Source organism: Peromyscus maniculatus, chromosome 4, assembly GCF_049852395.1.
Source record: "Peromyscus maniculatus bairdii isolate BWxNUB_F1_BW_parent chromosome 4, HU_Pman_BW_mat_3.1, whole genome shotgun sequence".
Taxonomy (NCBI): Eukaryota; Metazoa; Chordata; class Mammalia; order Rodentia; family Cricetidae; genus Peromyscus; species Peromyscus maniculatus.
Window position 1 is genome coordinate 138545216 of NC_134855.1, and position 27568 is coordinate 138572783.

General features: G+C 51.1%; 1 protein-coding gene across 9 annotated transcripts in view; it reads left to right on the plus strand.

Annotated features, from left to right (window-relative positions):
• Atp9a (ATPase phospholipid transporting 9A (putative)) overlaps positions 1-27568 on the plus strand; it is a 110445-nt gene that overhangs the window by 44561 nt on the left and 38316 nt on the right. For all 9 annotated transcript variants that reach the window (XM_042276866.2, XM_076571103.1, XM_076571101.1 and 6 more), the window contains exons 6-14: positions 1499-1550; positions 4424-4518; positions 10435-10515; positions 11662-11737; positions 17080-17156; positions 18267-18427; positions 18776-18918; positions 20397-20509; positions 25367-25579. In XM_042276866.2, coding sequence (XP_042132800.1) covers positions 1499-1550; positions 4424-4518; positions 10435-10515; positions 11662-11737; positions 17080-17156; positions 18267-18427; positions 18776-18918; positions 20397-20509; positions 25367-25579 — 1011 coding nt within the window. The remainder of the gene's footprint in view (positions 1-1498; positions 1551-4423; positions 4519-10434; positions 10516-11661; positions 11738-17079; positions 17157-18266; positions 18428-18775; positions 18919-20396; positions 20510-25366; positions 25580-27568) is intronic.

Consider the following 27568-nt stretch of genomic DNA (forward strand, 5'->3'; position numbering starts at 1 on the left):
ACAGCGTACCTTTGGTTTTCTGATTGGTGCGTTTGTTTTGGGGGGAGGTCAAAAAGATCCCCACTCAATCACGATGTCTTTTCTATTAGTCAGCTTGCCACATTGACACTTGAAAATATTTATTGAAGTCACCTTTGTTGAACTGTTAACCTGCCAGCAGTCTATGGGGGGTGGGGCTCAGAGTGACAAGAGCGGTAAATGTCTGTTAGCGTCTGTCACTTGACGTAACACCGGAGGAAGGGTCTGTTCACTGTGTGTATCTGGGAGGTGTGAGGTCTGGGGGTGCGGGTCTAGAGAGTCTGGGGATCATATTTGGTCAGAAAAAAGATCCTGTCTTACCCTGTGTCTTATTGAGGGTTTCTATTGCTGTGAAGAGACACCGTGACCATTGTAACTCTTAACATCTTGACTCACAGGCAACAGGAAGTGGTCTGTCTGACTGGGTGTGGTTTGAGCATATATGAGACCTCAAAGCCCGCCCCCACAGTGACACACTTCCTCCAACAAAGCCACACCTCCTAATAGTGCCGCTCCCTTTGGGGGCCGTTTTCTGTCAAACCGCCACACCCTGGTTCTGTAGGAACTGAACAGTGCCACTTAGTGGGTTAAGTCCAAGCACTCAAGGCTAATTTAAGGGAACAGAGATGCTTGGGGTCAGAGCCTCTGTCTATTGTCATATTCCTTCTTGCCACAGCCACACAGGGCTGCGGCCACCCCTGCTCCCATGTCTGTCTGTCTGTCTATATGTATGTATGTATGTATTTATTACTCGTTTCTGAAACAAGGTCTCACTGTGTAGACTGGGGGACTCACAGATGTGCCCGTCTGTACTGGGAATAAAGGTCCGCACACCTGGCCTGGCCTTCCCTCTTTATCTGCGGATGGCTTTAGTTCCTTCTCTCCACTTTACTGATTAGCCCACCCCCTCCTAGGGGGTGTAAAGTGCTTGCCCACAAGAATGAGGACCCACGTTTGGTGGCACCCATATCAAAAGTGGTATACCCAGCCCTGGAGAGGCAGAAGCGGGTAGATCCCTGAGGCTCTCTGCCCAGTAATCTCCTCCTTGGCAAGTCTTAGGCAAGTGACAGATCCAGTCTCAAAGAAACAAGGACCTCTGTCCTCCACGCAAACACACACACACACACACACACACACACACACACACACACACCAGAAGAGAAAAGCCCAGCGTGGAGCCGGCAGAGGCAATAGAGAGGCTCACAGGTCCTGCTTTAGTGCCTTTAGCTGGGTGGGGGCAGGGGTGTAAGGGGCTGTGGGTTCAAGAAGTGAAGGGGGGGTTCCAGGAACCCGTGTTCCCTTTCCCACATGACATGTTGGCAGGGTTAATAAAGTGCTAGGAGTGTGCGAGATCCTGCAGGTTCCAGATGGAACCTGTGCTTAGCTGCAATGGAGCTTGAGGCTTAAAAGAAAGGGGGGCTGGGGAGAAACCCCACCTGTGGCTCTTCACAGTGATGTTCCAGCTTCTTTCATTTCCCAGAACCAGCGGGTCCCTGCAGACATGATCTTCCTGAGGACTTCAGAGAAAAATGGTAAGCATCTTATGGAGAGTGACCATTGGCCTTTCCAGTGATAATCATTTGAAAATGTCACAGGGTAGATGTCATTGTTGGAACCTTGCAGGCAAGCCAGAACATCTCTGTAGAGGGGTCCTTCACAATTAAAAGTGTTTTGTGTGCTTTGTAGGTCTATACATTTTGGCCATTAAAAACACAGAAAATTTGACCAGGTGTGGTATCACATGTGTTTTGTTTTGTCTTGAGACAGGGTTTCTCTGTGTAGCCCTGGAACTCACTCTGTAGACCGCGCTGGCCTTGAACTCACAGAGATCCACCTGCTTCTGCCTCTTGAGTGCTGGCATCAAAGGTGTGTGCCACCAAGCATCTGTAGGCGGATTTTCCTGTCCCACCTGCCAGCTCCCAAATAACCACATGGAGACTTCTTATTAATTATGAGAGCTTGGCCAATAGCTTAGGCTTGTTCCTAACTAGTTCTTATAACTTAAACTAACCCATATCTTTTTAATCTTTCTTTTAAGTGGCATGGTTACCCTAATTCTGTATTCCCCATCCTGTTTCCACTCCATTTGGCTGGTGACGCCTCCTTTTTCTTCCCAGCATCCTCTTGTGTCTGGCTGTCCCACCTATTCCTCCTGCCTAGCTAACGGCCATTTAGCTTTTTATGAAACCAATAAGACGGCACCTTGGCCAAGACACATCTTCACAGTATACAAAAAGATTATTTTACAACAAGTATCACACATTTTAAACCCAGCATTTGAGGGGCAGAGGTAGTCAGATCTCTGTGAGTTCAAGGACTGACTATTATGTGAACCCACCAGAGTCTGTTAAAGGATATCAAGAATTTATTAAGATATAAAATGGGGATAATACATTCACAGACACAGAACAAAGTAAACAGCCATCATTGTCCTCTGTTCTGCCCAGGGGTGAAGGGAACTAACCGTCCAGTCTCCAACCTCCCCAGAGAGAGCGAGCACCCCTTCCTCAGTTTTAACTAGTCACATGCCCAGAAAGGGTCACAACCAATGGGCTAGATAGCCCAAAGGTCATTGGTTGAACGGATGAATTTGCACAACACTTGCTTTTTTTTGTCTAACTTAATACAAAGCTATATACAATAAGAATGATTATCAAGTATTGTCCAGGAGAAAGAAAGAGTAACAACATAAACAAAAATGGAAGTAAACGTCAAGTAAGAAACCCACTGAACATCCAGATCGTAGGTAACTGGCAAATGACAGAGATTGCTCCAGTGTCTGAAGAGTCATACCTAACAAGTTCCCAGGTCAGTGCGGGGCTACGGAGAACCCAAACCAGTGAAATACCAGGACATAGAAAATTGGGCTGGTGACATAGCTCTGTGGGTAGGTGGAAGGAGAGAACCACCTCCTGCAGATTGTCCTCCGACCTCCACACATGCCTGCGCGGGTATGAGTGACACCCTCCCCACAGCACAAAACAAGGAAATAGAAGTAATAACATTTAAGAGAAAGCAGCACAGTGAAGCTGGGCATGCCGATTCATGCCTGTAATCCCAGCACTCAGGAGACCGAGGCAGGAGGATTGCATGGAGTTGGAGGCCAGCCTGGACTCCATAGTGAGACCTTACTTAAAAAAAAGCAAAAAAAAAAAAAAAAAAAAAAAAACAAACAAACAAACAAAAAAACAATCACACACAAAACCTATATGATTATCTATTCTCTGCCTCAGTGCTTGGAAGGTTTTTGAACTCCCGGGAATTCTCCTGCCTCAGCCTCCATTCTTGAAGGAAGAAGGCTGGGATAACAAACTGCCCTACCACATCCCGTTCTAAGTGGGTTCTGGGGATCTGAACTTGGGTCTTCCCAGCCCTAGTGCTCAGAAGTGCTTGCTAACTGTGTAGTGACTTGGACTCACTTTCTGTCTGATCCACTGCCACAGAGCTTATGGCACGTTACGGTATATGTTATGTTCCTAAAACGTGCAAGCCTGTCTTCTCCAGTGTCCCTCATGGGACCTCATGGTGTTTCAGACTTGAGATTGAAGCCTGAGACAAAGCTTTATTGTGTAGGGTTTTTCTTGTGGAGTTAATATCTTCAGGAAGTTTTAGGGATGTGACTCAGTTTGTAGAGTGCTTGCCCAGCATGCTCAAGGCCCTGGGTTCCACCCCCAGCTCTGCATAAAACCAGGCATGGAGACACACCTGTCACCCCAGCACTCAGGAAGTGGAGGCAGGAGGGTCAGAAGTTCAGGGTCATCCTTGGCTGTATAGTGAGTTCAAGGCCAATCTGCGATATTTGAGACTCTGTCTCTAAATCAGTTAGTCATCAATGAAGCATTGTGGATTTGGGGGTTCTGTATTAGTGGGGTCACCCTGCAGCAAGATCAGGCCCTGGCATGGTTCTTTACAGTAACCATGTCCTGAGCCCATGGCTCAGCTCTTTAGCCCTTGTAACACCCCTGGAGGGGTGCTCTTCCTGTCTCCATTCCTGCACACAGGGAACCAAGCCAGTGAGTGACAAACCTTGGGTCCAAATCCATGTGGTCCCCAGAAGGGGTCTGGAAACACCTATCCCCTGCCTAGGACTGGTCACAGGCTACTGTCCCATTGTCACCCTGCTGCATTGTCCCAGCAGGGGGAATGTCTCTTCTTTACATGTAAGGGCAGGCGACAGCTTGGCCAAGTCAAGGGCCTGACCCACGTCCTACGAGTGAGGGGTTGGGTGAGGATTTGAACCCAGAGCTTGTGGAGGGGGTAGAAGTGGAGATTTATTTTCCCTGTGAGTCACTGGCCATTGGTGGGCCGTTTCTTCAAGGACCAGAGCAGGCACTGCCCAGAGATGCTGAGGAAAGCACACTTGGATTACAGACATCAATCAGACAGTGTCCAAATCTCTCTGCAGGGTCTTGCTTCTTGCGCACGGACCAGCTGGATGGAGAGACAGACTGGAAGCTTCGGCTGCCGGTGGCCTGCACACAGAGGCTCCCCACGGCTGCTGTGAGTAGCTTTTCTCAAAGAACTGTATGCCGACCACTAGGTCACAGCCTGGTTCTCACACTTAGCTGTCCTTGGAGACCAGGGAGGCCAGGGGGACCTGTGAAAGAGCTGTCTGCTAGGTCACAGCCTGGTCCACAAGTCAGATGAGTTGGAGGTCAGCCCTGGGGAGAAGCGGGGGGGGGGGGGGGGTTACGACGGGACGGGACAGGACACCTGTGGCATGTGGAGTGAGGCTGGTGGGGGAACTGAAGAACCTCGAGTGTGTTGGTTCCACTTACCTGATTGTACCAAAGGCAGCCCCAACCCCCTCATGAGGAGTGAGCGCTTCTGAGTGTGATGTTGCCAGTTTCCTAGGTTGTAAGGGAAGGCCCCACATGTGGTCCTTCTGCTAAGAGCATCTAGAGCAGTGGGTCTCAGCCTTCCTAACCCTTTAACACGGTTCCTCATGTTGTGGTGACCTCCAGCCATAAAATTGTTTCCATTGCTACTTCATAAATGGAATTTTGCTACTGTTATGAATTATAAATATCTGATATGCAGGATATCTGATACACAGCCTCTGTCGAGACCCACAGGTTGCTAGAGGCTGCTCATCATCCTGTTCTGCAGGTGTAGTGGTTTGAATAAAAATGCCCCCCATGGACTCATGTACTGAATGCTTAGTCAACAAGGAACTACTTGAAAAGGATTAGGAGGTGTGGCCTTGTCAGGGAATGTGTGTCACTGGGCGTGGGTGGGGATGGCAGCTCCAAGCCACTGCTCCAACACCATGCCTGCCCCTACTGTTGCCATGGTGACGATGTCAGCAAGCCCAGGTAAATGTTTTCTTTTCATGAGAGTTGCTTTATAGCAGCAGAACAGTGGCTGAGGCAGCAGCCTTGCCGTCATCCTCAGCCACACGTACTTCTCTGCTCCGACCTCAGTGGCTGCCCCTCTGACCGCTGGCCCCTAGGGCTCAAGTGTGTGGCTGCCTTGGATTGTTACTGTGCCTCCCTCCATGAGAGATGCTCTTCCTTAGGGGCAGGCCCGTCACAAAGGCTCTGTGAGTAAGTGTCTCTCTAGTCCACAGGTGCCTGTGTTGATTTTGGTTTTGACTGGTATTGATTTTTTTCCTTTTTATTTCCTTAGTTTGTACTGGGGATTGAACCTGGAGCCTCGAATGCTAGAAAATTGTGTTACCATTGAGCTACATCCCTTATTTTCTGATCACCCTCACCTGCCATTCCCTCCCTACCCACTTCCAGGCAGGATCCCCTCCGGTAGCCACTGACTAGTGTGTGTCCTGCTATGCCCTAGTAGGAGTACCAGGTGGCTGTCGGGACAGCCCGTCTAGAGGCCTGCCACAACAGCTGGCTAAATTTATGTTTGATTTTTATTTATTTAGTGTGTGTGTGTCTATATGTGTAGGCCCGTATGCCACAGCACATGTATGGGAGGTCAGAGGACAACTTGGGGGAGTCAGTTCTCACTTTCCACCATGTGGGTCCTGGGGGTCACATTCATGTTGTCAGGATTGGACACAAGTGCCGTTACCTACTGTGGTAAATCATCAAATAGAATTTAAATGCCCACAGACCAGATCTCCCACAAGCATCCTGGGATGGCTAAGTGGAATGCCACTCTTCCTGGGCTCGGAGTGGAGAGGAGGCGTGGGCAGGTGCAGGTGCTGTGTCTCAGTGGCACCAGTGTGATGGTGAACATGACCCTCACACTCACGACTGGTCATAAATGTCCTTTTCTGTTTGTTTCTAAGTGAGAAGCTCCAGAGCGCGTTTCTAGCTGTGGTCCAGGAGCCCTGGCAACCGCCCTGCCTGTGAGATAGTTCATCTAAGAATGGGACCCTGCTCTTATCTTCTGGGGTGTGTGTTTTATTTCCTGGTAGGAGTTTCCCCAGAGAGAGGAATGCGATCCTTAGAATGATTGGGAAGTTTTGGTGCCAGAGTGTTCCGCGGCCTCGTGCTCTAACAGACACTCACTCTGCCCTTGTCTGGGCCAGGCCTGGGGGGGGGGGGAGGCGGGCATCTAAAGTAGATAAGATGCTGCTGGATCTGCTGCCAGGGAGGCAGTCATTGCGCCATTGGGCCTGCAGGGGTCAAGAGGAGCTGTGTTTTTATAGTTCTTTTCTCTTGAAGTGAAAAATTCCATCGGGGTCAAAGGAATCTACTGGGGAAATCTTCCCGGTCGCTCATTACTCTGTTCCTGATGAAAAGCTGATCCAGCTGTGTGGGAGGTCATGGGAGAAAGAGAGGGCCTGATCCTCAGCCTCCGTCCCGGATCTCATCTTCTCTCCAGAGGAGATTCTGTGGAGTAGGTGCTCACCTTTCCAGATCTTTCTCAGTTGTTCTTAGAGCTGTGTGACTTAGGATGGCTGGTGATGGTTTCCGGAGACAGGACCAGACCTTCCCCGCCACTCTGGTTCTGTGTGTAGGGAAATCTCTGGTGGCTCTTCTTATCAGTACTGGGATGCTCGGCGCCTCCCCGGTGGTGCAGGCCCTGCCTGAGGGGGCCGGTGGCCTGCACTAGCTACCAGGCCTCTCCAGCTGCTGTTTGCAGCCCCAGTCTGCTTGATGGCCTGATTGATTGTGGAGCTATTTGTTTACTTTTTTGCTGTTTTGAGGTAGGATTGTAATTTGTAGCCCAGGCCAGCCTCAAACTCTTGACCTTGCTGCCTTTGGCTCCTAAATGCTGGGATGACAGTCTCAAATCACTCACATTGTCCTCTAAGAGCATTAAAAATGATCATCTTATCCCAGCACTTGGGAGGCAGAGGCAGGCGGATCTCTGTGAGTTCGAGGCCAACCTGGGCTACCAAGTGAGTTTCAGGAAAGGCACAAAGCTACACAGGGAAACCCTGTCTCGAAAAAACAAAACAAAACAAAACAAACAAAAAAAAAAAAAAAAAAAAAAAAAAAAAAAAAAAAAAAAAAAAAAAAGCCGGGCGGTGGTGGCGCACGCCTTTAATCCCAGCACTCGGGAGGCAGAGCCAGGCGGATCTCTGTGAGTTCGAGGCCAGCCTGGGCTACCAAGTGAGCTCCAGGAAAGGCGCAAAGCTACACAGAGAAACCCTGTCTCGAAAATCCAAAAAAAAAAAAAAAAAAAAAAAAAAAAAAAAAAAAAATGATCATCTTACAGAACTGTCACAAGGCATCCATTTCCTTAACATGTGTAGGTGCACATGAGCGTGTGTGTGTGTGTGTGTGTGTGTGTGTGTGTGTGTGTGTGTGTTTGTGTGTGTGTGTGTGTGGTGTATTATTGATTGAACTCAGGGCCCTAAACATTCTAGGCAGCTCTGTCTAGTTGGTTTTTGTTTGTTTGTTTGTTTTGTTTATTGAGACAGTTTCATTGTGTAGCACTGGCTGTCCTGGATCTTGCTCTGTAGATCAGGCTGGCCTCGAACTCACAGAGGTCCACCTGCCTCTAACTCTAGAATTGGGGTTGAAGGCGTGCGCCACCACTGCCCTGCTGGTTTTTTGTCTGTATCTCGGTTGAACCTGGGGTCTCATGTGTGCCAGGTGAGCGCTCCTTCACTGCTGTCTGTCCCGGGTGCATCCTTGTTTTGAGGTAAGGTTTATTGGGCTGGGATTGTGCTTGCTAGACTGCTCGCCTGGCATGCATGAAGCCCTGGGTTGATCCTCAGCACCACAGAGGCTAGACATGGTGGCACATACCTTAATATCATCACCCAGGAGGTAGAGACCAGAAGATCAGGAGTTCAAGGTCATCTTTGGCCTAAACAGTGAGCTGACGGTCAACCTGGGCTACATGAGGTCCTGTCTCTAAATACCTAAGCAAATAAATGAGGTTTATTTAGTAAGAGAGCCCTTGCTTCCCTTTCCCCTATAAACTATTCTGTGTTCCCTTGGAATAGCAGGTGGTGGTGGTTGGGGATGGGGGGGATAGGAAGAGGCTTTCCAAGGGACGAGAGCAGGGTAGCCCTGAGCCGAGTGCTCGAGCATACATACATAATGCCCCAGATCCGGTCCCCAGCTCTGTGAAGACAGAAAAATTAAAATAGTATCTCTAGGAGGTCAGGCTGGGTTTCTTCAGAGCAACTACTGGCAGAAGCGACGATTTTTAGGCAATACAACCACCGTAGCTTGACTGGCCCTGGACGACCTGGCGGCCTTAGCCTGGCTCTCTGGGGGAGGTCTCAGCATCTTAGTCTGGTTTTAAAGGTTTTTGTTGAAATGAGGAAGTCAGGGCCAGTGAGACTGTAGAGGCACTTGCTGCCAAGCCTGAAAACCTGAGTTCAGTCTCGGGGACCCACATGGTGGGAGGAGAGAACTGCCCTCTAACCTCCATGTGTGTGCCTGGCACATGTGTACACCCTCAACAGAGGAGAATATAAAGTGTAAAAAGTCAGAGGGTGAGGAGAGGGAGGAGAGGGGAAGCCACAGTAGATGAACGCGTTCAAGGGACCGCTTGTGACAGCTCAGGGGTCTCTGGTCCCGGGAGAGGTGGTGGCCTCCACTGGGAAGCAGGTGTGGGACACAGCCCTTTCCACATCTTTTTTCACACGCAGCCCTCGGAGCTGCAGTGGTGGGGCTGGGCCTCCTCGCAGGTAAGGAGGGAGGCCAGCCGTCAGTGATGGCTCTCTGAAGGAGCTGGGGTTCGGTCGTGCGCCGTGTGCCAGCTAAGACCATAGCTGCTACAGACACGCTTGCCGGCCAAGCAGGCGAGGCTCCGAGAGTCACCAGTGGAGGGTGCTGAGTGTGACCAGGGCCGGGAACTTGAGCTCTCGGAGCAGATCCTGTTACTCAGCAGCGAAAGCTTGAGACGAGCTGAGAGCCTCAGTGGGTAGAGGTGCTTGCTATGGCCATCCCTAGGGCCTGAGGAGGAAAGAATCAACTCCTTCAGGGGTCAGACACACACTTCTGACCCCTTTGGGCATGCACACATGTGGTGTACGCCCTTTAAAATGTACCTTCTCAGTCCGTATAAAGGGACATTAGGGAGGGAGGGAGGGGAAACTGTGGTCGGTATGTAAAATAAATGAAAAAAATTAATAAAAAAGAAAAAAGGGGGACATGAGATTCGTTCTCATTATTGCGGAAATGTGATTAGCATCCCCTCCTCAGAAGTCTCCATCAGTCTCCCTCCCCAGCCTCTGGCAGCCACTGCTTTCAGTCTGAGTACTCTAGGGACACTGTGTAACGGGAATCATGGTTGTCTTGTGTGTACGTGACTGGTTTGTCTTGCTTGACACAATCTTCGTAAGGTTCACCTGTCTGTAGCCTGTGGCGGGACTGCTTCCTTTTTTGGAGCTGAGTAACGTTCTACAGAGAGAATGTGTAATGTTTTATTTACCCATTCCTCCGTGATGGATGTTTGGGTTGCTCAGGGATGAATACAGATCTCCTTGAGTGCCTGCCTTTGATTCTTTTGGTTGTACACCCAGAAATGGAGTTCCGGAAGGCTGTGGTAATTGCCTGTGGAATTCCTTGAGGAAGAAGCTGTGCTCCACACAGGCTGTGCTGTTTTTCATGCTTATGGACTCGTCCAGTCTCTGCATCCTTGCTGGCACCTGTCTGTTTTTGATCGCCATCCTAAGGGACACAAGGCTCTCTGAATTTCCTTTCCTGCTCCTCCCAGGGCCTCACACAGGAGATATTTAGTATATCGTCTTGTTAAATGGGACAACTGTTGGCGTTGGGCTGAGATGCCATGCAGGTTGGGGTGAGTCAGCCTGGGCTGTCGCCCTGGCTGTTCTCTGCAATGTAACTCGTGCCTGGTGGATGACGTTAGCAGGTGTCTGCACACGGAACCGTGGGGCTTGTACACGGCAACACCCACACCAGCTGAAGGGAGGCTTTTCTCCCTTCTGTTGCTCTATAGTTTGGGAAATACAATATGTTTGCTTTTGAAATCTTGGTTCCAGACTCCTGTTTTTAACTGGGTGTTTTCCTTCTGGAACAGGACCTCCTGCAGATTCGGTCTTACGTGTATGCCGAAGAACCCAACATCGACATTCACAACTTCCTGGGGACCTTCACCAGGGTGAGTGGACCTGAGTCCAGTCTTGAGCGTGTGTGGCCATGATGGTGCCCAGGGCTGCACAGTGCTCTGTGTGTGTCTGAGGTTCCTTACCAAAGCCCCGCGTGAGGGCTGACAGATGAAATGTTCTCCCAGCTCTGAGCTGAGTTCTAGAGCAGCACATGTGTCATCTGCCTTAGTTCTGACGTCAACACAATCACAGGGTCCCCTTCTGTCCTGAAGATCCGCTATGCCAGCAGGGTGTGTCAGCACATCCCTATAACCCCAGTACTCAGGAGACTGAGGCAGGAGGACTGCTGTGAGTTCATGGCCAGCCTGTCAAAACAGATAAACCAAGCCACAAAGAAATCAGGCTCTGTGTGCCAGCTTTGAATTTAAGGTGTTTTCAGATCTTTCATAACAGAAAGTAGAATTGAATTTGTTATTTTAGAATGTAAGATCAAAATTGACATATGGAGCAGAAGTCAAATGGCCTGTGTTCTCCTTTTTAAAAATTTTTTATTGAGACAGGGTCTCACCATGTAGCCTTGGCTGGCCCAGAACTTGCTATATAGACCAGGGTGACCTCAAACTCAAAGAGATCCACCTGTTTCTGCCTTCAGGGTGTGAGATAAAAGGCACACAACCACCCTGGTAAGAATCAGTTTTAAAGTGCACAAACCAATGTGTGTTAGTTCCATGCAAAAACCTGCCATTTTCTGGTGCTGGGAATCAAACCCAGTTCTTCCTGAATGTTCAGCAAGTACTATACCACTGAACCATAACCCCAATCACAAAATCTTGCATTTTCTTTTTTGGTTTTTGAGGCAAGGTCTTTTTAGGTAGTACAGGGTAGCCTTGAACTTATAGTCCTCCTGCCTCAGCCCCTTAAGTGCTTAAGAGATTACAAACCTGCAGGCCACTGTGCAAGGCAAATCTGCCATTTAATTGTATGTGTATATGAACCAGTGAGTGCGGAACCCAGGGCCTTGGGTATGTCTGGTAAGCCTCTACCACCCCCAACAGCCCCAACCCAAACCTGCCATTTTGTAGAAAGGATTTTAACATCGTCAGACTTTGGTATCTTCGGGGTCCTGAGCCTCATCCCTGTGGCAAGTGAGTGATAACTGTCGGTGTGTGTGTGTGTGTGTGTGTGTTTGGTCTTTTCAGGAAGACAGTGACCCTCCAATCAGCGAGAGTCTGAGCATCGAGAACACGCTGTGGGCCGGCACCGTCATAGCATCAGGTAAGCCCTGGCCAAGGAATATGAGAGCAGTTTGAACAGGGAAGCCAGTCCTTCCATAATTAGAATCATCACCCCTCAGCTGGGAAATGAACTTTAGGTCAAATGAGGTTCCCATTGCTCCAGCACCTTTGGGTACCTAAGCTGACATCTGATTATGGCTCGGACACTTGCAGACACTTGTGGACCATGGGCCTTCTGCAGCATCTACACTGGAAATGGCCTACACTCGCCACTTCAGTTGGCTTGTCGAAGTATCAGAAATTGAAGTGGTGTGGATGTTCTGGTTGGAAGCCATGTCTGTGGGGACTGTTCTCTTTGCAGGGACAGAGGCAGGAGAGTACCAGCAAGGCTGGGTCTCTATGGAAAACACCAGAGGGAGATGGGAATCGTGGCTTTGATATTGATTACTGGGGTGACTCTGAGCTCAGAGTGAGCTGAGGCTGGACCACAGCAGCAGGGATTTATGATGCCGGGTGTTGGGTGCTTCTGGGTGTCACCTGCTCTTGGCTGCACCCAGACTGCAGTCATCATATCTGCAAGGGAGGGATCTGAGCTCAGAAGTGAGGGCACACAGTGGGTCAGAAGCACAGTGCGCACTAGACCTCAGGTCCTCGTCTTGTGGAAGAAGGCAACGTTGTGTGCAGAGCTACAATGTGGCGCGGTGGACAGTGTCTAATTATGTTGCGTTATAATCCCAGGCGAAGGACTCCGTGTTCCCCTTCTCATCGCCCCTCACCCATTTCCCTAGCTTGATGTTTCTCGTGGCTCCTGTAGCATAGAGACAGGTGGGGATTCTGTGAGCACACCTGTGGCGGGCTCGGAGCAGGATGCAGAGAGGAGCCCCTCTGGGGACAGGCATCTCTTTCCTTTGCCATCGTCTTGTGGTGGTTTGCATTTGCACCAGCGTCTACAAGGCCCTCAGTTTCCCTGACGGGAGAGGTTGGCCCTGACCTCCGGGGCCTGGCCACGTGCCTGGGGCCTGGGTGCCCTCTGCTTCACAGAGCATGCAGCAGCCCGTGCCCAGCCTGCCCGCCCAGCCCCCCAGCTCTGCAGCCCCCCCTTGCTCTTTGCTTTTAGGCCATTGGTGGATATTTGTGATCATGAGACTTTTTTATGCTTTGATGATTGAACTGAAAAGTAAGATTCTCTTCTCTTTTCAATTTTTATTTATGTGAATATGTGAGCAGGTGCCTTTGAAGGCCCAAAGAGGGTCAATGCCCTGGGACTAGAGTTACGGGGGTGCTGGGAACAGAACTTAGGTCCTCTGCAAGAGCTGCAGCCTGCCACTGGTCACCACTGCAGCCCCAAAGGTCTCTTTTCATCCTTCACACCCTCAGCTCTCGGAGGCCATGGCAGGAGGGCCATCAGTTCTGGCCTAGCCTGGGCTACAGTGAGGCCCTGCCTTTAAAAATAAACAAAAACAAGGCTGGACTTGATGGGACAGGTCATTCATTCCAGCACTGGAGGCAGAGGCAGGGGGATCTCTGTGAGTTCTAGGCCAGCCTGGTCTACAGCCAGGGTTATGCAGAGAGACCTTGTCTCAGAAACACAAAACAAAACAAAAACAAAGGACTGGTACCACTGGCTGCCTGGGGTTGTTTCCCCTCGTCGGTCTTCTGTCCTTCTGTCCTTTTTCTGTCAGTCTTTTTATTTTTCTTACTCGTTTTTGTTTCTTTCTTTCTTTTTTTTTTTTTTTTCAAACCATTTACTAGATGAGGCCAGAGAGGGCGTCAGATTCCCTGGGACCTGGACTCACAGAAGGTTGTGAGCCACCATGTGGGTGGAAGTGCATTGGGTCCTCTGCAAGAGCACACGTCCCACGTTGGTGCTTGTGTGGAGGGCAGAGGGAAACTTCTGGAGTCAGTGTCTTCTTCATCCTGTGGTCCTGGAGTCAGCTCAGGCTGACAGAGTTGGCAGTGTGGTGCCTTACCCCCCTTGCCGCCTCACCCACCTCGCTGTAGGTCTTTGTTAGGCTTCCGTTCCACACCACGCTCTGTTGTGTTGGAGACTGTGGAGCACTTTACAGAACTCTGCTACCTCTCTCTCATTCTGGTTTTACAATATGAAATAAAGACATTCAATGGTCCGAGGAACTGAATCTCAGAGTAGGCAAGCTTCTTGCTTGGGGTCACACAGCCTTAGAGCGCCATCTCCCGGGAAGAGTGTAGACAAACTGGAATCGTGTAGGTGGTACAGATTTTGAGCCATTCATGGGAAGAACGTGGTCTGCGTTCTTCCTGTCTATGGGAAGAGGGAGCAGGCAGGCATCCTGTGCTCTGGTGTATCGCCTGCTGTGCCTTCAGCAGGCAGGCGGGTGTTTGGAGCAAGTATGAACCGGACATTTCCTGTGTTCTAGTCAGCTTTAGTTTCTCTGTGTGTCACCCAGTAGACAGTTAACTGTAATGTGAACACAGAATTGACCACAAAGCCATTTCCTTGTGGCACTCACCTCAGCCAGTCCACAGGGACTCTCTTAATATGTTCCTTGTAGAATTCAGCTCCCGGTGCTGGTCAGTCCACTGTTACCCAGCACAACTTTAACAAATAAGAAAGCTTGCCAGGTTGCACTGAAGGTCCAGCTGCCTCAGCCAGCATCCATCTTCAGAGGATGCAGTTGCCATGACAATCCAATGTATGCTGCTGGGTGATGAAAATGGGAGGTGTTGAGGAGACTCTGGGGCTGGGCAGCTCCTGTGGTGCCTGTGTGCTTCAGGGCCCTGAGTTCTAGTTGGTTGCTTCTCAGACTGGGTAGCAAAGGGCTAGTTTGTGGTCTCGTCCTGGCACATGACCAGCACACAGTTACTCATGGGCACACACTGTGCCACGTGACTGATGATGCCCATCTGGTCTACAGTCTGGCTCATGTGCTGTGACCCCAGATCCATGGTGGGACACTGCAGCAAGGCTGGGCTGTTGTGGATATTCCTGGGGCTCCCTTTGGAGGCTTAGCATGTGTCTGGTTGGGTGAAATAAATGGGTTACAAAATAACCCTGCAACCCGGCAGGATCACTCCCTTCTGGGAGCTCAGTGGAGTGGAGAGTGGGCTGGGGGATCGGCAGGATCACGGACTGCAGGCTGCAAGGAGCAGGAAGAGAAATCGAGGACACAGGAAGTGGTCAGAGGTTGGAGCATGTGCAGGGCACTCACATGAGTGGGTTGTGTGGACAGCTGTGGAACGTGCAGGGCACTCACATGAGTGGGTTGTGTGGACAGCTGTAGCACTAGAGCCGTGGACTCCGTGCTGGGGATGTGGCTCAGTCAGTAGAGCACTTGCCTAGCAAGCAGGAAAACGTGGATTTGATTCCTAGCATCACAAAAACCAGATTTGGTGGTGCACACCTGTAATCCCAGCACTCGGGAAGTAGAGGAAGGAGATGAGGAGTTCAAGGTCGTCCTTAGCTATGTAGTGAGTTTGAGGTCTGCCTGAGCTACATGAGATCTTGTTTAGAAACAAAAACTCTGTAAAAGATGATGACTAGCTCTGAATTTTGAACGCAGGCTGTGGACCAGGTCAGTGCACAGCACTGGTCTTCTGAACATCCTTTTTCCCTGGGTGGCAGCCACACAGAACACGAAGCTGGAGTTCCAGTCTCTTGGAATAGAGCTTTGGTGCCAAGCTAGTGGAAGCTTTGGGTGGTTAGGGCCACTTCGGTGACACCCACGTGCCTGGGCTGGAGTCCCCGTTTGGATGCCACTCATTTTTACCATCCTCTCCCCGGGCACAGGGGTCCAGGCAGGGCTGCATTGTGTAGGAGAGGATGAGTCACCACATGGCTACCTCAGCTGAGCCCAGGCTGGGGTCCCGCTGTCCAACCACCTGCTCTAGCAACAGGCTGAGGGTGGGGTGCCCTCGCTCTCCAGAGCCGGCCATCTGCTGAGTGCCATGCGCAGAGCCCTCCTGCTCCGCCATCTGCTGAGCGAGCCTACGGGCCTCATTGTGTGCTCATTGCAGGCGTGGCCAAGCACTTTCGACTCAGGCCTTTGTCCCATTGCAGCCTGCCGGGTGGGCCCTCCTCACAGATGTCTTTAGACCTCTTTGCAGCGGTGGTCCTGAGGGGGAGGGGGAAGGAGGAGGGGAGGAGCTTGCCTTTCCCGGCAGGGAACGTGATGTTCATTTTCAGATTTTCCCAGCAGGATCTACCTCTCCTCATCTTAGCCTTTCACCTGGGTGCCCTCAGCTGACAAGGTGTGCACCCCCCCCACACCCCCTTCCTCTGCTCGGTTTCATTGTGGCACCCTCCACTTGCCTTGATGGAGATGGGCCTCGGCCTCCTTATCATCTGGCTCCCTGCATTGATCCTTTTCACACATGGGAAAAGGGAGAGTTAACTGTGGCCGTGCTGTTAGGTTTCCATCAAAATAGATGGTGCCGCTTTCCAGGCTCGCCGCCAGTGTGTGCAGCGAGGTCCGTCTTCCTCTTTCCGGCCAACACCAGGGGGTGTCAGCCTTTCAAACGGTCGGCAGTGTAGGGAAAATGCTTTGGACAGTTCACTCGGTTGAATCTTTTTCTATACACCTTGCTGTTCGCATTTCTTCTATAAACCATAAAGGGAGTGAGGACTTTGCTTCATGTACCTGGAGGATGGAGGAGGAGGAGGAGGAGGAGGAGGAGGAGGAGGAGGAGGAGGAGGAGGGAAGTTCTGAGGAGGAGTTTCCTTCAAAGGGCCAGGTTAGGTCGACATGCAGAAAGCAGTTGTGCAAGAGGACGAGCCAGGGACAGAGGGAGGCAGCTTTAGGTTTCCATGCACATAGGAAGGTTCTGGGTTTTTCTGGATGCTTATAAGGCTAGTGGCACAGGAGATAAGCTCCTGCCCATGACTCACCCGCCATCAGAGGATGCTGCTTCTGTAGGCCAGCCTTGAGCTATAGGTAACCATAGAAACGTTGCATTTCACTGTTGCATGAAACACATGCTGGCCTGCGTGCCTAGTGAAGGCTGCAGTGTGTCTGTGGACTAGGGTTGTCTTTACTGTGCACCAGCTGAAGTTCAGCCATTGCCCGAGACTTGTGGCACCCCACTGCTCAGTGCCCCTTTGGTTCAATGGTTCATCCTGACATCTTGTACCCTGGCTATGAGCAGGGTGTGGAAAGTGTCCTCAAGCTGGCGGGATGGGCTTGTTTATAGACCTCCCTCCCTCTTTCCCTCCCTCCCTCCTTCCCTCCCTCCCTCCTTTTTCCCTCCCTCCATCCTCCCCTCTCTCCTCCCTCCCTCCTCCCCTCCCTCCTCCCCTCCCTCCTTCCCTACTCATTCCCTCCCTCCTCCCCTCCCTCTTCCCCTCCCTCCTCCTCCTCGCTTCCTTCTCTGCCACCATGCTCATTTGGACCTGGGTTCTTGTTCCAGGCACTGTTGTAGGTGTGGTTCTTTACACGGGCAGAGAACTTCGGAGTGTTATGAATACTTCTGATCCCAGGAGTAAGGTATGTGAGACTCTAGCACATGTTGATCCATGTTGATGGGCACTGGGGATGAGGGACTGGGTTCTAAATCTGCCTTGCACTAGCTGATTGTCAGAGGAGAGAGCGAGTGTACGCGTGCGTGTGTGCCTCCGAGTGTGCATGTGTAGCCAGAGCAGACATAGGTCCCATCAGCGTCCCACCTCGTCCCCTTCCCGCACACCGTGACCCTCCCAGCCCCCTCCATCTCCATCTTTTCAGTCAGAATGTCGCAGGCTGGGTGTGGTGCCACATACCCAGCACCCCAGCATTCCCAAGGCAGAGACAGGCAGATTGGGAGCTTAGGGCTATCCTTGGCTACAGAGAGTTCAAGGCCAGCCTGCGCTACAAGAGGCAAGATTCTGTTTATAAAACAGTAAACAGAACATTGTGAAGAGGTTTACCACATCAGTAGCACGAGTGGATGTTGTTTCCCAGACTTGAGTCAAGGTCACCCCAACACTGACCTTTTCCTTACACTGTTGCTAACTTGAAGTTGGAGCCTTTTTCTGGGACATGATGGATTTGGTGTCCTCATTGCATTTTGAGACACGTGAAAACACTGAAGTTTGGTTTAGCTTGGCTGGAACCCTAGGTGTTGTGCATGCTGGGCCAGCACTCTGCCACTGAGTTAGACCCGGCCCCAAGTACGCAGCTGTTAAGATGATGGCATTGTCTGTACTGCTCATGGAAGTCAGCCCCCCAGCTGTGTAGGCCTGGACTTGTGGGGTGTGGGATGGGACTGTGAGTGTAGGACTGAGGCAGGGCCCCAGTGCAGCATGGTAGAGGCCGTGCAGTGTGGAGGTCAGCCCGGCACGTGGCCACTTGCTTTGTTTGGGTTTCTGAGTCTAAATCTAAAGTCAGAAGAGACACCAATGATGAGGTCTCGGGGCCCTGAGGTCTCATTCTTAGACCTCCGCCAGAAGGGCCGCACCTTCTAATATCACACGCCTCACTGGGTGCGGGCCGGGGGCCTCACTGGGTGCGGGCCGGGGGCCTCACTGGGTGCGGGCCGGGGTACAGGTGTCGAAACCCGTTTTCCATCCAGGCTGTGGGCTGCACCCCGATCCTCTGCACCCTGTGCTTTGTCCCCAGATCGGCCTGTTTGACCTGGAGGTGAACTGCCTCACCAAGATCCTGTTCGGTGCGCTGGTGGTGGTGTCGCTGGTCATGGTGGCCCTGCAGCACTTCGCTGGCCGTTGGTACCTACAGATCATCCGCTTCCTGCTCCTGTTCTCCAACATCATTCCCATCAGGTGCGCTGGGGACGACGTCAGCGCGGGCCGAAAGTGCTTTCCCTTGACTCATTCAGGGATCCTGGTCCTGACAGGATTATCGCTCTGTGGTAGACTGCTTTTCCTGGCATCGGCAAGGCCCTAGGCACCTTTACCCCTCGGCTGTCTCACTTGTCCACGGACCAGTAGTTAAAAATGGAAAGCTTCCCTTCCTGTACTCTAAGTGACTTGAATCTGTGCAGAATGGCTGTGTGGCCTGTGATGTCTCTTGCTTCTGGGTAGGGCTCTGTCTCCATGTGCACAGCACACGTGTACAGTCTGTGTGGTTTATAGATGTCTTGGTAACCCTTTGCTCTGTTTCCTACCTAGCTTGCGTGTGAACTTGGACATGGGCAAGATTGTGTACAGCTGGGTGATTCGCAGGGATTCAAAAATCCCCGGGACCGTGGTTCGTTCCAGCACAATTCCTGAGCAGCTGGGCAGGATTTCTTACTTGCTCACAGACAAGACAGGTGAACGCCTCTGCAGGGGCAGAGAGGGGCTGGGTGGGGTTCCAGCAGCTCCCGGCCCTCTCTCTGGGGGTGGTAGAGGGGCCGCAGCTGCCTTCCTCCCTCGCTTTTGGATGAAGAGGGAGTGTGTGTGATGATGCACGCCAATGTCAGTGGACACCTGCATGGGACGGCTGATGTGCAGGGCATGCCCCTCAGTTCGTTCCCACACCAGCCACGTGAGGCAGGAAGGAGTAGTCTACAGGCAGGCCCCAGGACAGGCTGCACACTTTCTCTGTTTGGAGGTGCAGAGTTACACCAGCCACATGAGGCAGGAAGGAGTAGTCTACGGGCAGGCCCAGGACAGGCTGCGCGCCTTCTCTGGAGGTGCAGAGTTGTTGACACACTTGGTGCTTCCGCTGCCTTGACACAACAAAAGGAAACAAACGTAAGTGAGGAAGGGGCCATTTTGGCTCCTGGCATCCGGTGTCTCAGTCCCTGGCCAGCTGTCTCCGGTGCCTTAGGTCTGTGGTGAGGCAGGTGCATTGTGGTGCAGGAGGAAAGCCGCGCCCTCACTGGCCGCCAGGAAGCAGAGGGAAAGGGTCTAGGGACAAGATGAGCTTCTGTTTCGTTTGGTTTCACTCTGACAGAAGCCACTTAGGGGAGAAAGGGTTTATTCAGCTCACAGGTCAAATCCATCAGGCAGGGAAGTCGAGGCAGGAACTCTGAAGCAGCTAGTCATAGCACACCCACAGTCCAGAGCAGAGAGAGAATGCAAGCGTGCATTCTCGCTGCTTAGCTGGCTTTCTTCTCTTACACTGTGCAGGATGCCTAGCCTAGGGGATGGTGCTGCCCACAGTTGGGCTGGTTCCTTCCAAATCATTTAATAATCAATACAGTCCCTACAGACATGCCCATGGGCGTCTGATCTATTCCTCATCCAGACTCTCTTCCCAGGTGACTATAGTGTGTCCAGTTGACAGTAGCGTGCACCAGGAGGAGCCTCCCTGCCCCTCACTTCAGGGTGAACTCGGCAGTGGCTAATCCACTGATGAAGTTGAAGCCCTCATGAGCCGTCACCCTCCACATGCCAGCAGCTAGGGACCACGTCCTCCACACTGGAGCCTTTGGGGCCTTTTTTTTTTTTTTTGTCCTGACTCACCAAGTCAGCAAGAGCCAGGATTCTGCAAGGAGAGAAGTGGGAAAGTTCCAGATGTGTCAGCACGGAGCCCCTGGGCTGGTTCCTGTGGGGCTCTGGCGCGGCGGCCATGTCTTTCTTTGCTCATCTGTTCATGTGTCTTCCTGCTCAGTCCAGGCTGATGGCCAGTGTTTGCCACGTGCCACCGTCTTAACTCAGGGAACGTTCAAGCACCCTGATCGACAGCCCCAGGGATAGGTTCAGTCTTGTCCCCATGGAAAGTGGGGTGCTCTTTCAGAAGAGTGGGCCCCTCTCCACTGAAGCCAGCATGAGGCACTGAACGCCTGCACCTCCTGTGTTCTAGGGACCCTGACACAGAACGAGATGGTGTTCAAGCGGCTGCATCTGGGCACGGTGGCCTACGGCCTCGACTCCATGGACGAAGTGCAGAGTCACATCTTCAGTATTTACACCCAGGTAAAGCCTTGCTTTTAACGGGTCCGTCACCGGCTGGACATTTTAATTATTTTTAGCCCGGGCTGGCCACAAGTTCACTACATAGCTATGGATGACCTTGAACTCCTGATCCCCTGCCTGTACTTCCTGAATGTTGGGATTAAAGGTCTGCACCACCACATCTGGTTTATGTTATGCTGAGGAATCGAACTCAGGACTTTGTGTATTCTAGGCAAGCCCTCTACCAACTGAGCTACAGCCTCAGATCTCCTGAACACTAAAAAAATTGTGTGTGTGTGTGTTGTCTGGCCTTTCACTTGCTTGTTTGTTTGTTTGAGACAAGGTCTCACTATGTAGTCCTGGCTATTCTGGAGTAGTTCACTCTGTAGACCACACTGGCCTCGAACTCACAGAGATCCTCCTGCCTCTGCCTCTTGAGTGCTGAGATTAAAGGCGTGCGCCCCTGTGCCCAGCCACTCTGTATTTGTAAATAACTACTGAGATATACTTTATACACCAAGAAATTGAGCCCTGTTGAAGGTACAATTCAACGACTTCCAGCAAACTTACAAGTCACCAGACTGGCTGACTGTACATGTGTCTTGTTCTAGCAGCAGGGGCGTGTCCTGCTTTGTTTGATTTATTGAGAAGGCCCCACTGTGTCCCTGGATGCCTGGAACTCATGTGTAGCCCAGGCAAGCCTTGAACTTGCTATGATTCTCCTGCCTCTACTTCCTTATGCTGTTTTTTTTTTTTTTTTTTTTTTCCCTCATGTGGGTTCTAGGAACCAGGTCACCCACTGAACCATCTCTTGGCCTCCTTAGCCTTCAAGGGTGGTATTTGCAGCTCCAAACCCTCTAATGTGGGTCAGGGCTGGAAGTCCTGGTTGTTGCCCCGACACCTGTGTCAGCAGGTGAACCCAGTGGTCCCACAGGACAGAGCAGCCACTGTGAGCACTGCTGGATGAGGTGAGGCTTGGCCTTGCTCTTGTCCCCTTGCTCTCGAGAGCTTTGGTGTGTAATCCGAAGGCCTCAAGGCAGCAGTCACAAGATGACACACGGGCACAGGGAGAGAAGACTAGTGTGTGTTTGTGTGACATTCCACTCCCAGATTCACACAACACCGACTTCTCCCCTAAGATTCATAAGCTTGACCCAGGGACCTCCGGGGAATCTATCAGATGGGCGTTTGTCAGGTGCGGACCTTGACATGTCTGGCAGAAGGGGCTGGAATCCTATCTTTGTTTGTCTTCTGTGTGTCCCGGTGCAGACAGAGGTTTACGAGCACCCAGGTGACCAGTGTAGGGTGTGATTTTAACTAAACTGGCCTTGTAAAGAGAACAGTAGTCTCAAACATTCTGGAAGGAAAACTCTAGATTATTAATACAAGGCCAAACAAACAGTAAGAAAATGACCAGTTCATCATGAGATAAAACTCCTACCGGGACGGGGTAGGAGGAAGTCCCTGGCTTGATGATTAATCATCTAACCCGTTGATAGTGTTTTTTAACATTTATATTTTTGTGTGAGGGTGTGTACATGGAAGTCAAGGATAATATGCAGGAGTCCATTTAGTTCTCTCTGTCTGCCATGTGAGTTTTAGGGATCAAACTCAGGTTGTCAGGCTTGGCAACCCTGCCTTATCCCGCTGAGCCATCTCACCAGCCCATCCAACATTTTAAAATACATATATGTTAAATGCACGCACCCATGCACGCACATACGCACGCAGGCCCGCATGCACGCACGAAGGCTTGCACGCACACATAAACACTGGTACATTTTGCCCTTCTCCCTCTCTAGGATAACCAGGACCAGGGAGTTTTCTCCAGGGTAAAAAAAACTCTTGCCCATCTCGGTGGGTGCTACATCTGGTTTTGTTTTTCCCTTGGTATTTTTAAGTAAGAAGTAGCGTGTCTGGGTTAAAGGGTCTGTGGGGCTGAGGTTGATACAGATTAACATGGTGTCAGGTGAGTGAAGCTTTTCCACCTTTCCATATGGGAGTACGCGGCTGTCACAGGCCTGGCCCAGTGGTCAACGCCAGAGGCTCTGTGATGTGCGCATGCACACACACAGACACACACACACACACACACACACACACACACACACACACACAGTCTCATGTGGAGGCTGACGATAGCTCAGGCTGGTAAAGGCGTTTGCTACCAAGCGTGATGACCTGAGTTCCATTCCAGGGATCCACGTGGTAGGAGAGAACCACCTTCCATGGGTTGTTCTCTGACCTCTACACACGTACTGTGGTATGCACACTCATGCCTCCCTTCTCCAAAGAATAAATGAAAATAATAATAATAAAAGTCTGATGTAGCATAGGCTGGCCTCCAGCTTTTAGCTCAGGATGACCTTGAACTTCTGACCCTCTTACCTCCACCTCCTGAGTACTGGGATGACAGGTGTGCACACCTGATATTGGTGGTGCTGGGGATCAATCCCAGGACTTCATGTGAGCTTGGCAGATGTTCTACCAGCTGAGCCACACAGGCTTGCAGGAGCCACTGATTGAACAATGGAAAGAGATAGTCTCTGCATCCGTGACCATTTCCTCTCCAACTGGGGAAGACACTGACGTAGGAAATGGAGGTGACCCTGACCTGCCGCCACCCCCACCTTCTGATTGCCTGAGGAGTGGCTTCCCTGGTTGGAGACTGTGGCCTTTGTGAGACTCCAGCTGTCCTGGCTCTCTTGGCATGGCTTGGACAGTGTTTCTTCTCCCAGATCACAAACCCCTGCAGTGTGGGTTGGCTATCCCAAACCGCAGCAGAGCGCCAGATCCTGTGCACACAGAGTCTGTTTGCCCTGGGTACTGCTGTACTGACTGATGACTGTGCCCTGGGTACTATGTACTGACTGACTGACTGGGCCCTGGGTACTGCTGTACTGACTGATGACTGGGCCCTGGGTACTGCTGTACTGACTGAGCTAGCCTGGCACCCCGAAATCTGGCCTATTCCCACTCTGGAAGTTGTCCCTGGAGGTAGGTGCTCTGCTCAGCTTCTCTCCCTGGCCTTGACTCACACTCTGCAATCCCAGCAGTTGCCTCGCCGGAGGCTTTGCTGTTGACCCGATCTTAAACAGTGATTCAGTCCAGGTGCTGAGCGGTGTGGGCAAAAATGGAAACATGTCCCGGCACGCCATCACATACATTTACCAGAACGTAAATTGCGGACCAGTAGAAAGTGTCATCTCTCCAGCAGAGGGACTTCTCGTAAGCCTTCAGCCCCTGTATAATTTTAAAGGTAAAATCTTCATAATTAAAAGCATCTGACTAATGAGCTGTCGAAATCGGAGTTCTGATCCCTCACTCTAATTATTGTTACCATGTTGTGCCCTTTGACCTGGAAGTGCAACCTGTGTGCTCTTGACACCAGAGGTTAACAGAGCAGGAAGCCAGAGCCCTGTGTGTCCCCACGGTGACTAGAATAATTTAGTAATTGTTTAATTACTCAAGGAGCTTAATGCCACTACTAAAAATAGTATTAAAAATTTAATGAATGTCATTTTCTTGTTTCTCAGGCCATCTGTTTTCTGTTTGGACCAACCATGTGTCATAGGTATTAAGCATCATGCGTGGCAAAGTCTCACAGGGCTTTTCTCCTCCCGGGTGTACACGCTTTCAATGGAACATGGGATCTAGGAACTTCATAAACATTTCTAGCTTCCTGCGCCGCCGAGGCAGGCAGCCCTTTGTCCAGACAGTGACTCTGACCTCCTGCTCAGCTCCAAGGAGTTCCTATCTGTTTTACGTGTGTGTGTGTGTGTGTGTGTGTGTGTGTGTGTGTGTGTGTGTGTGAGTGTGTGTACATGTGCTCGGGCACACATGTGGAGGTCAGAGGACAGCTTTCAGGAGTCTTGTCTCTGCTCTCTGTGGGTCCTGGGGATCCGGCCTGATCTGTCAGTCTTAGTGTCAAGAACTCTGACCCACAGGGCCATCTCCCCAGGCCTTAATTCTTCTTTTTCTTAGACACGGAAGAAAAACATGTTGAGAACTCCCCTACCACTACTTTGGGGATTGTTCGTTTGCTTATTATTTACTTACTGAGAGTGGGTCTCCTGTAGCCTAGGCTAGCCTCCTTGAACTTCTGGTCCTCCTCCCTTTCCTCCTCCAGTGATGGGATGACAGGTGTGTCGTGTCATATGTTATGGATGCTACAGATGGAACCCAGGGCTTCGTGCTTGCTGGGCGTTCGCTCTGTAAATTGTGCCGTACCTCAGTTTACCCACTCCTTCAGCAACCTCTCTCCTGCCAGGCACTGCTCTGGCTGCTGGGAATACAGTGGCGAGTTACGCGCGCTGGCAGCCTCTGCTCTTGGGGGCCTGTGGGGTGAAGGTTCACGTGGACAAGCCAGGCTTAGGTGATGAAGACATCAGGACGTAGCGGAGGGCAGCCTGAGTTGCTCTGAGGGCCTGAGTAGGGCTGAGAGGGTTAGGGAGCCTCAGGGGCCTCTCTTGAGTTTACCTTCAAATGGAGACCCGTGTGGTGAGACTGAGCGAGCCATTCCTGCAGAAATCCAGAGGGAATGGGCTCCCAGGCAGTGTGACTGGGCCAGGGAGGGGAGATGGTGTGGGAACCCGGAGAGATGGGCAGTGGCCAATCCCATGGTTCCTGGGGAAGAGGACTTGGATTTCACTGAATGCTGAGCCAAGGACCCATGTGACGTGTGTGTGTTGGCATCGGGTGTCTCCCTCAGTCTCTCTCTGTTGTTTTACATTGGTGTTAAACCCAGGTCCTTGAGCATGGATAAGCCAGGAGTCCTGCGTGCTGAACAGTAGGAGGAAAACACTAACCACCATTGACGTGACATGATGTCCAGACCCCTGGTCTTTCTGCTCATCTCCTGCTTTTCCTTTCCGTTAGCAATCCCAGGAACCACCGGCTCAGAAGGGTCCCACGGTCACTACCAAGGTTCGAAGGACCATGAGCAGCCGTGTGCACGAGGCTGTGAAGGCCATCGCCCTGTGCCACAACGTCACACCTGTGTACGAGTCCAACGGCGTGACAGACCAGGCTGAGGCTGAAAAGCAGTTTGAGGATTCCTGCCGTGTGTACCAGGCATCCAGCCCCGATGAGGTAACCCGGGGAGGGCGCAGCCATACCTTCATCCCTGGGCTTCAGCAAGGGTCAGTCATGGTTCTGTGTGGTCCTAACTGTCCACATTCTAGGCCTGGCCTTGATTCCCTCCTTCCTGCCCACAAAACTTGGCACCTGATTCTAGAAACAGGTTTTGTTTTATTTTTGTTTTGGGACAGTGTCTCACGTAGCCTGGGCTAGTGGCCTCAAAGAACCAGGGCTCTGTGGCTCATGGTGGATGGGATGTGGCACTGTGCAAGCCCTTTCTGAGCTCATAGGTAAAGGGATATCAGGATGTCTTAATTCCAGATCTTTCTCTTTTCCTTTTTTGAGAAGAAATTGTCCCGTGGGAGAGACTTCCTTGTTCATGGTGTGGTGCTGTAGGGTAGCTCAAACCAAAAGCCCTGGTTGACCATGGCCACTGGTACTCAGGCCAGGTGGTTTATGAGTGAAATGGGCCTACTCTCAACTTGTGAGCTGGGGACCCTGTGTAAGTGGAGTGAGTGGACGGGGAGGCAGGGCTGGGCTCTGCTCTGGTGTAGAAAGTGGACATCAACATTTCTTCTTCAACTCATTAGGTGTAGTTCATTACATCTTGTTTTCTTTCAAGAATGGAATTGAGACCCTTCAGGGTTTGGGTTGTGAGATAGGATGGTATTTTTTCTTGGTAGTTAGTGACTGGGGACCAGGAGCATGTGAGGACATGTGATGATGACATTGGAGTTTGCGATACTGATGTTCGGCACAGTGTCTGACCGCTGGCTGTGGGCCGTGCTTGGCCAGCTGTGGAGAAGCATCAGGTGGACCCCGGCAGCCTGCTGTCTGCTGAGCCTTGCTGTGTCTGTTTTGGGGCTGTGGGGGTGGGTGTGTTCCATGGTTTGGTCTTTCTCAGATGCTGCGGTTTGGGGGCGTCTCTGCAGAGGGAAGATGCTTTATTTCATCGTCTGCTCTAAACGCGATTCACTTTGTCCTGTTAAGTTTCTGATTTGTGATTAAAAATAACAAAAGGGATGTTTTTTTCTTGTCTCTGGAGTCTTCCACAGTCCCGGAGGATCTGATACTTAAAAACAGTTTTTTATTGCATTTCCTTACATATGTGTGTATGTATTAGTATGTGCTGTGATGCATGTGTGGGGGTCAGAGGACAGCTTCCAAGAGTTATTTCTCCCTTCCACCGTGTGGGTTCTGGGGTCCAAACTCAGGCTGTCAGCCGCCACCTCCCCAGCCTCCCTTTTTATTATTTGTGTGGATGTATGATGTGTACGAGAGCCATGGTGCACATGTGAGTTCAGAAGACAACTTCTGGGAATTGTTTTCTCTCCTTCTACAGTGGATTCTAGGGATTGGACTCAGACTGCCAGGCTTAAACAGGGAGACTTTTACCCGCTCAGCCTTCTCACTGGCCCCTTATACCTTTTCTTAAAACACAACTTTACTAATTTTAAAATGCACTTCATATCTTCAGTATAACATAGGTAAGAAGAGAAAAATAAGATTTAATCCACAAAGGCTGCAGCCACTGATAATTCTGTGTCGCTCTGGCTTCTACACGGAATGCCGGCGTATTTATATAAACATGCCACGTGACAGGAAGAAGGCCTTGCTGCGCAAGTGAGGTCTTCAAGAACGCCCTACTGTTCTGAGCCCCTGCGGAATTCCATTTGAACTTGGCTTGGTCTCATAATGCCTTTGAAATCCACTGTCAACTAAGCCTTGTAGAAGCCCAAGGTTAGCTTGCTGGAGCGTTAGGGAGCAGGCTGCTGCTCCTGTGTGGCTGGAGTAATCTCCAGGGTGCTCGTTTCCTGTCGAAGAAGCAGGATTTCCTAAGTCTGTTGCCTGTGCTCGGTCAGCCCTGGACATCTTGACGCGTCTGCATGCAGCTGTGGATTTACAGCCTCGGTATGGGTCCTCCCTACCCTCTGCTGTGAATCGGAACTGGGAAAATAGAACAGTCCAGCCTTTTATGCTCACCTCCCAGCTCAGTGGCTT